Source organism: Hipposideros armiger, unplaced genomic scaffold, assembly GCF_001890085.2.
Source record: "Hipposideros armiger isolate ML-2016 unplaced genomic scaffold, ASM189008v1 scaffold_84, whole genome shotgun sequence".
Lineage (NCBI taxonomy): Eukaryota > Metazoa > Chordata > Mammalia > Chiroptera > Hipposideridae > Hipposideros > Hipposideros armiger.
The window spans coordinates 747,623-757,595 of NW_017731434.1; the positions used below are offsets into that span (position 1 = coordinate 747,623).

The 9,973-nt window shown below is 37.5% G+C and overlaps 1 protein-coding gene across 2 annotated transcripts in view; it reads right to left on the reverse strand.

The window, feature by feature from the left end:
- The window catches only part of ERICH3 (glutamate rich 3), a 101,500-nt gene extending 92,229 nt beyond the window's left edge, over positions 1-9,271 (reverse strand). Inside the window, exons 1-3 of one of the 2 annotated variants that reach the window (XM_019644052.1) lie at positions 9,143-9,271; positions 5,590-5,661; positions 3,252-3,380 (exon numbers count right to left, since the gene is read on the reverse strand). In XM_019644052.1, coding sequence (XP_019499597.1) covers positions 3,252-3,380; positions 5,590-5,661; positions 9,143-9,217 — 276 coding nt within the window. In that variant the 5' untranslated portion in view covers positions 9,218-9,271. The remainder of the gene's footprint in view (positions 1-3,251; positions 3,381-5,589; positions 5,662-9,142) is intronic. The other variant, XM_019644053.1, reaches the window with a different exon arrangement.
- Between the last annotated feature and the right edge of the window lie 702 nt (positions 9,272-9,973).

The following is a 9,973-nucleotide window of genomic DNA, read 5'->3' on the forward strand; positions in this document are numbered from 1 at the left end:
GACCTCCACTGATACCAAAATCCATGGGTGCTTAAGTCCCCTACATAAAATGCAAACAGTTGGCCCTCTGCATCCACGGACTCCCAACCGCAAATGGAAAACAGTACAGGTGTTTACCAACAAAAATCCAGCTGTAAGTGGGCCCTCAAAGTCCAAACTTGTATTGTTCAAGGGTCAACTGCATTGTTTTGCTTTCCTTTTAATCCTTCCTATGGGTATATTTTTTGTATTGTTCTCTGTCTTCTGTGCTGAGGGTATTATCCTTCCTGGATTGTTCCTTTTCTTCCTTTCCACCTAAGTAAGCCTGCTCTTCTTTCCAGGTCTAATCTGAGCCCACATATTTTTTTAATTGTGATAGTGTTTTAACACTGTTATTACAATATATTGGACTGTTGAGATCAACTACGTTGTGCTACAAGTGATTGCTATTGAGAATCTTTTTTATGGTTACATTTTCCAGTGGAAGAAAGGGGTGTGGTTATAGAAAATGTACTTGGAATAACAACTCAGCTCAGTCTTTGAAATGCATTGTCAATGGGACATCACGTCATGTGTGTCCAAATTGGGGGGGGGGGAATGTTGAGGACGCCCTGCACTGACTCCTCCTCTGCAGTTCACATGTGTCATTGTTATCTCTCCTCGGAGTTGTCTGATCTCCCCAACTAGACTGGAAGCTCCTACAGAGCAAAAGTTCTTAAACTTGAGCCTGCATCAGAATCACCTGGAAGGCAAGTTGAAAAACAAATTGATTGACCTCACCCCATAACTTCTGACTCAATAGGTCTAGGGCGGGGCTCTAAACTTTGTATTTTCTAACAAGTTCCCAGGTAACGATGAACACTGTTGATTCAGGAACTATATTTGAATGACTGCTGTAGAGAAAGAGCTGTCACTTCCTTCTCTGGGTTGCCATGCTCATTCGCAATGTTCAATTAAGTGCTTGTTAATGATGTAGATAAGTAAATTCAAAGTCCTTCCCATTTATACAGGAAGCTCACAGATTGCTATCCAAAGAAGCAATGTTAATAGTAACCACAATAATTACAACAACCATTTATTGCACATCTCTAATTGCCACAAAAATCCTGAGGGCTGGGTATCATTATCTTCATTTTACAATTGAGGAAGTTGGAGCTGAGAAAGTTACGTAAGCAATTTGCTCAAGAGTCTATGTCTTGTAAATGGCAGAGCCAAGTTTCAGCCAGGTCTGTGTAATAACAAAGCCCCAGGAGACAAAAAGCAAACTCTCAGAGATCTATCCAGCCAGAGTGCCAAGCACAAAAACAACAATTAGAAAGGCACTGCATAGCCTTTCAACACCATGGCAACAATAGTTAAGGAAAACCATTACATTTTAAGAAGGTAAACAACTTAAATTATTAGCCATACTTTCTATAACCACAACCACTTCTTTCAATGGAAAGCTATATATACAGTATTTTTAAAAGGTTTTCACATTAAATGCACTTAGAAGAGTGGAAATTTTGTGGAAATGAAGTTTTGGAGCTAGGGAAAGACACTAATGTATCAATAAGCCATCCCAGGAAATGAAACCCTTTTTAAAACTTCAGAGAAAGTTTGCACTGTTCATGTCTTCCATACCCCATATTCTGTGATTATTAAAAACAAAATTTTATTTCCCTAAAGACATTAAAGTCTACCCTATCCTTAACCCTTCACAGTTCTTGGCTCATACAATGTGTTCAATAAACGTGTTGAATGAATGGACAAACAAGTGAAATATGCTGTTGGAAACTCAGGGTTTTTCCTCGATCACTTACAAACTGCCTCAGCAGTTCATTATGACTGCTCTTATTATCTTTTGAAATACAGCCTCAAAAAAGATACAGCAAAGCTTTGGAAAGGAAGTACTTTTTTTTTAAATGGGGGGTGGAGGGTGGGAAATGTCACTGATTAGCTCAAAGAGAAAACTGGAAAAGGAAGGGAATTATTGGACTTAATGAAACAAGAGGGCAGGTAGAAAAGAAACCAAATCTTACCAGCCCTGATCTTAAGAGATGCCGCCTTATCCTCGTATTGTTAAAATATCCAGCCAGGTGTTTATCGGTAAGACTATTATATGCTGCCAGTAATCTAAAGGAGAAAAATGAAACCATTAAGCCTTTATGAAGAGTCGCTTGATAACCAAGGCAACTCTTGACTTTCTCATCCCCCAGCTGTTCATAATCTCACTCATCTAGCCATCCAGTCTTTTATGTATGTGTTTAATAAACAGATACTCTTGAGCACCTACTATGTCTAGGTTTTATAAGAACTGGGAGAGGACAGTCTTGATGTTGTTTATCCTGAAGACAAGTATGAAAATCAGATATGAACAATTAAATTGGGTGTGAAAAATCCAACAATAGAAATACGCAAAAAGTCATGGGGACACACAGAAGGAGAGCATGAACTCCAGTTCTCAGTAATGTCATCATGGAGGAAGCCTGATGGGAAAGTTGGGGCTCCTTCAGAGGACTCTTTGGCCTCCTGTTACACCCTAAATTCTAGTCACTCAAACTTACCTGCACTTCCTCAACATATTCACTCATGTCTTCCAGACACAATGCACAGTCCCTCCCCTGCAAAGGCCTTCCCTTCACCTGTTAGCAAGTGGCTAACACCTGAGATGAACAAGCATCTTTTCTCTCCGGAAATGTTGCCTGGTACACACTGGGCGTGCTGTGTTACCTTCCATGCCACTCCCCTATAACCTTGAGTTACATTACACGTCACACAATATGTTATTGTTTATTTCTTAGTCTCCTCTGCTTGGTTTGAAAGCCAGGATGGCACATGGCACATTGTCCTTGGTATCCCTATTGACATTTTTACTGTGTACCAAAATAAGGATGTGTCCAATAGAGGAAGGCACAGATTTGTTTGGGACTCAGTCTTGCTGATATAAATTTCTAAGTTTACCCTCAGCCGTTTAGAAGTCTTAACTTCCTCATATATATCCAGACAATTTCATTAATTCCACATCCAGAACAAAAAGAAAAAAAGAAAAATCATTGATTACTTTTAAGAGTTAAAAGAGGAAAACCTGATTCCTTGATTACATGCTATACCTTGGTAGATGGTCAATCTAAGCATAAATCAAAGTTTGAAGCTATCCTTTTCTAAGTTTTAACCTATACAGTAAAACCTTGGATTGTGAGTAACTTGTTTTGCAAGTGTTCTGCAAGACGAGCNGAGAAATTATAAATTAATTAGTTGGGAAGAGCATGAGGATGTTTACTATGACTCACCTGTGTTATTGGACTGGAACATCCTTCATCAACCACAACACTATGGCCCCAGTTAGTCTTTGGGCCTGCTGGGGGGTGGGGAGACAGGGCTGGCATGGCATTTCCTACAGACCATCTTGTGGGCTCTCCCTAGAATAAGAAAGTGATTTCACAGATGGACGCATAATTAGTCATCTAGGCTAGGTCAGTACAAGGTAAGAGATACTTTATGACTCAAGAAGTTCTTTCTCATTACTTTCGAAAGTGAGTGTTCCTTCTGAGGCCTATCACGATAGTCAGAAAAAGTTTCCATAGGTATACTCCGGGGTTGGGTGTGGTAGTGAAAGGCAGGAAACTGAGTCTGTTTTATTCAAAGAAAGAGCTGGACTCAAAGAGGTAGCTACAGAAGCAGTGCATCCTCCATGTGAGCAGTAATAGTTATTAATATGCTTTAAGGAGACCACTACAGAGGCTCAATGCTCCCCACTGTGCTGTTCAATAGAGACTACAAGAAAGTATTACTTTTCCTCTGAAAAATTAAAGAATGCCCTAAGCAAAAGGGTTGCATTAAGAAGGCCGAAACATAGCTCTTTCGCCAAGTGCCACTCTAAAGTGAAAGTTGTTACAAATAAAATCATACAGGGAAGGACTGGAGTGTCTATCACAAATCTTCCAATGCGTTAGCATGCCCATATATCTAGCTAGTGTGCCTGGCAATCTGAGCGAGAGTGAAGAGCACAGTGCTTCAGGCAGGGCTAGTCACTCTTTATTTCCAGGGACCATTTTTCTCCATCAACATTTTGGCAGTAAATTATAGACTCTGTAACTCAGTCCTTGATATAGGACAATATTGGCAAAGTTGAATTAACCACAAATCTCTACACACTAACTCTTTTGATCTTGAAAAACGGACCTATCTTCTGTTATTTAACAACACCTTCGTAACAAGATTATCTTTGACCATGATAAAATAGACAGATTTGAGTCCTTCAAGCAAGAGGGGAAAATGACAGTCTTCTATGGCACGTCATTCTACAGAAGCTTCACAAATATTCATCAGTTTGTGAAATGGGTCTTAAGCTCCACATTTGTAATAAGACACTGAAAACGAAGAACATGTGAGCTTAAATGGCTCAAGAAAGACAGTAAACCTGCCAACCTAAACTGAAACCTTTCATACATGTGTAATTGAATCTCTCATCTCTGAATTCAAATTTATATATTTCATAAGTTCACTTCAAAAAAGGGTGTCAAATATTTAAAAACCCACAAAAACAGGGAATTTTTAAATGCCTTGTACGAAGTGTCTAAATCTTATGCATTTATTTGCTAAGGTACACTTTCCTACCACATACGAGGTGTGACAATTAAGTTCGCGAACTTGTTGCAACGATGTTGCTACTTTTTTTTATATCAGAGGGATTATTCATTATGATTGTGTACCAAAAGGACAAATAGTTAACCAAGTTTACTATTTGGAAGTGCTGGAAAGGCTGCGTGAAAAAGTTAGGCAACCTGAGCTTTTCGCCAACAATTCATGGCTCTTGCATCACAACAATGCACCAGCTCACATAGCACTGTCTGTGAGGGAGTTTTTAGCCAGTAAACAAAAAACTGTATTGGAACACCCTCCCTACTCACCTGATCTGGCCCACAATGACTTTTTTCTTTACCTGAAAATAAAGGAAATATTGAAAGGAAGACATTTTGATGACATTCAGAACATCAAGGGTAATACGATGACAGCTCTGAAGGCCATTCCAGAAAAAGAGTTTCAAAATTGCTTTGGACTAGGTGCTGGCATCGGTGCATAGCTTCCTAAGGGGAGTATTTCAAAGGTGACCATACTGATATTCAGCAATGAGGTATGTAGCACTTTTTCTAGGATGCTTCCACGAACTTAATTGTCAGACCGGTACTTTCAAGTGTCACATGTGTATGAAAATGTGCTATTGGATAATTCTTATTTTGCCCTGTTTTCCATCACATTGGGAACATCACCTTCTTTTTTTGTTTGTTTTACCTCCTTAAGGCAAAAACACCAAAAATCCTTCAGCCTCTATCACATATCAATCAAGAAAATACAAAAGCACAATTTCAAGCTTAAAAAGAATGTTTTTAAGTTTTTCTTTGAAAAGTTTGTGCCTTATAAAACCAATTTTGCATAGACAGCTCCTATTTTTTCATGATCTGTATAATAATGGTGACCAAGATTTAGGCTTGGTGAAACCAACATTTGACCTCAGATATGAATTACCTCAAAAGTAAAGTACCCCAAGCAACTTCAATAATAACACCACTGGCTATCAAAATCATAAAATAGTATTATGAAGTAAAAGAGAGTTCTGTAGCTCCTTACCTTAAATCTCTGAATTTGCTCTTTTCTAGCTAAAGTCTCCAATTTCTTTTTTATTTCAAGCTGATGGTAACGCTAAGAAAACAGGAAAGAATGGAGAAGAGAACCATACCAATTATGGCAACAAATTTTTAAGAAGAAAATAATCCCACCAACTAACTGTATTCTCAATTACCCCTCTTGTCATTGAGATGGAGAAGAATCACTTGCTTTAGAGTGCAAATGGGAATATAAATTGGTACTACTCTTTGGAAAGCCATTTGCTAACATATACTAGACAGTTAAATGTGTCCCTACCATTTGGCCAATAAATTTCCCTTTGAAACCTAAGAGGAAATATGAATTTAAAAAAAGAAAAAAAATGTGTTATGGACAAAGATCCCATCCGAAATGTTTTTTTGTTGTTATTGTTGTCCTCATAAAAGCAAAAATTCAGAAGCAATAGAAATCTCAAAGCTTTTGGCACATCCATATAATGGAATAGAATATAACCATTAAAATAAGGTTCATAAAGATTTTGCTTAAAAAAATGGAAAATGTATGTAATGCAGGAAAAAGGTGAATACAGAATTGCACAGAAATACAAGTTAATTTATCGAGTTCATATTGTGTGCATGTTCCCATATTAGGAAGGTGTTTCATGTGCATCATCTCTTCTTCAACAATAGTAATTGCTAAGCAGTCTCATTTTACAAATGGAGATGCTGAGGCAGAGGACCATGAACTTGCTCCTAGGTCACACGTTTAGTCAGTGGTTGAACTTTGGTCTTTCTTATACTAACTTCCTATATATTTTTGTTTGTTTTTTTACAAAACCATGTTCCTCTCAAAACATAGTGTGCTTTAATTAATGTATCAAGATAAATAGAGACTAAAAAGAAATGTATCTAAACACTTATCTCTGAGAAGAGGTATTATATTGATTAGTCTCCTTTATTATACTTTCTTGTGTTTTCCAAATTTTCTGTAATGTATTAGTCATATAATTGAAAAACAAACCTCATGGAAAAATGATGTGTTTACAATTCGAGTTGAAATCATTCAGTCACATTTGAGAGCATTTTAAAAAGTGTTTTTAATCTCTTCTTGATCCCCTCCTGCTGCGCTGAGATCCTGCAGACTCAGTCATTCCCTACTATCACCAACCCTCTTCTTCACACTTCCCTTTCTTCTCTCCTCCTTTCCTATTCTCTCACCCACTTATCAGTAAACTTTATTAGTTTTACTATCAACCATCTTCCATTGACTTCCAACTCACCACAGTCACCTACTCCCACCAACCCTCCTCGTCACCATCACTCAAACCTACTTTCACCAAGATCACCAATGCCTTTGTCCTCTGGGTCAAACCTAATTTCTATCTGTCCCTGTACTCATCTTATTTAGCCATTGGGAAGTTTGTGAGAACCACTCTATCAGGCAGTTTCCACCACTTGAAGGTTCTTTTCCAACCCATGTTGTTGTTTCTGATCTTCTGCAATGCACACACCACCCACCAAGCTACAAACCTCAGCGTTTCTCTGGGTGATTTTCCCTTCAGCCGTCCTCACTCCATCAGTCTCAGTCTTTCTCCCTCTCCCATACCTCTGAGGACAGCTGCATCTCCCCGGCGTTTCCATGACTGCTGTTACCCCACACCCTCTGGCAACAGCTTCCTAATTGACCTCCCACCTGCAATCGTTTCCAGCTCATTAATCCATCTTCCACATTTTTAGCAATATCATCTTTCTAAAACAGTTCTGCTCATTTATTTCACTCCTAGGCTGAAAGAAATGTGTCATTGCCTCATCACCTATACTCCAAACCTAGCTGGGAATTGAAATCCCTCCTGAAACTGGGCCCCAACTTATTGAGTGTGTCACAATTCCTGCCTCTCTTTCGACCAACCCACTGCGCAGTCTGGCCTCAGTGAGACTTCCTTCCCATCCACAAGGTCCTTTAACACCTCTGTAACTTCACTCTCTGGGATGCCTTACTCCCGTTTGCATATGATGTCTCATTCAGTCTTCAAGGTCCAGGTCAAGTAGCAGGACTTCCACGCAGCTTCCTTTGACTCTCACAGAGGCAAGTCATCAATCCCTTCTTTTCTCAGCTGTATGTTTGTTCCTCTCATCTAGTTCGCTTTTGATCACTTTCTACAGTATTTTTTTGAATTATATCTCTCAGCTACATCACATAGTCTCATAATGGTACATGGTAAGCCTGCAATTAATATTTGTTGCAGGAATGGATTCACAAATACTAATACAACAACATTAGTAAACAGCATCTACAACAACATTAGTAAACAGCATCAGCATAACCTAAATATGAGACCAATGTTAACAGTTTAGAAATAGACTATTTGTTAATTTATGTATTATAATTATGTATATTGCGTATTGCCATTTATCTAAGATATATTTTCCAAACTTTAAGAATATGGGAAGATGCTTAAGTAATGGCATAATTTAACAGATATAATGTGTCAGTTAAATGAAGTTTTGGAAAACCATACTTTAAGGATCAAGGCTTATATACAACTTGTGCCAACTGATTACATTTGAAACTAGGTCAAGATTCATTTTACACTGTACTATTTTTTAACGTTAACTGTAGAATTCCAACTAACACTTTTATAAGCAAGTGAATTTGGAGGCCAAAAACAATGATTCTATGTAATTCATGCACATGACATAAGCACAAAATAAATTCCTAAGTGAACATATCATATATATCTTAAGTGAACACAACCCTTGCTCAATATAATGGTAGCATAATAATAAATATTTTCAGTGGCACTAAACTTAGTATTGGTTTACTGATGATTCTACAGTTGTCCATAAATGTTTACTGCACCCACAGGTCAATGGTTTTATGAGCCAAGTTTTCTAATTTATTGCTGTATGTTCAAGCCAAGAAGTGACATGCTTTTTCACAGAGATTAAAATGGCGTTGATGCTTGAAACTACAAATTTCATGGAGCAAGGCTAAAATAATTTATCAAGTTTGCTAGATATCCTACTAAAAATGCCATGTCAGATAAAATTTTTAAAAAGTTGCTGATGCTTGGATTGTAAATCTATGCTGACCAATGTGTCCTGAAGTAGGAGGGACAGCAGATGTTTCAATGCCTATTCCTTGAAATTTAGCATATGGCTGAGCTTCAGAGCCTTAAAAGAATAACAAATCTGAAATAATTCATGGCAGTGGAATTACTGATATTTAAACAGATGCCACTTTTTTTTTTTTAGCAAATTGTAAATTGAGGTACAGATGGTGAGGGCTGGTATGTTTTAAAGTAGCCATTATGGATTAAAAATCTACATTTGTTAAATTAAATATCACAAAATATATGATGATATCCATATTTTTTCTCTAACTGAAATGGAGAAAAGCTTACTTTATAGTCTGTTGGCTCCTTGCTACCTAGAGAAATATGGAGAGCTTCTCAGGTCACCTTGTTCCATTCCTTTTTAATGAGATACAGGAGAATCCCCTTGCTTCTAGGTATGGAAGTGTTATTAACGATCATATTAGAAAATATCAGTAATAAGAAAATAGTAAATACTTGTACCTCCATATCAAGAACCTTATGGAAAATAGCCTGAGCTAAGCACTCCCGGATATATTTTTGGTGATCCCTCTTCATGATATTTAGTTTGTATTCTTTTTCAGAAAGTATTCTTCCACTTCTTGTGATCTGTCATGAATAAATAAAACATACATAGAAATACAAAGCAGAAAATGTATGGTTAGTTACCAAAAAGGGGAGAGATAGAGGCAGAGGCAGGCAGATAGACATTGAGAATGTCAGCGTCTCCTAAGCCTACAGAAGTATACGAATATGTTTGATAAATTTTCACTTTTAATAAATATTTCTTAAGGTAAAAAAAGAGAAAGTCAGTCTTATATACCCATCACTGTGAAAACACACACAGGTAGTACACTTGATGTTGAAAACACGGTTTTCAATAGAGCAGCAATTTTTCCTTGATGGAACCCAGGTGTTCTTTTCATTTCTTTTTTGCACACATTCTGTAAGAAGGGGTGGGATGCTACCTTGAAACAATGAATAGAAGCAAAATGAATAGAACAATGAATAGATCACAGAACTGATGATTTCACAGGAAATACTTTGAAGGGCGAATGAAACATGTGAGCTACAGAGGCTCTCATCAATTTGTTTTAGAAATAATTGACTTCATTAATTTGTTTTCACTCTGCTTTTACTTCTTCCATTCTCCAGCCCAGAATGTAATTTAATTAGTTGTGATTCATGTTTTTTTCAAATGATGCAGTACTGCAGATATAAAGTATTCCAAATTGGTTTCCACTGGCATCATTGCAAGTCCCAGAAGTGGTAGTTTCTGGTTTTCATTTACAGTTGACCCTTGAACAACATTGG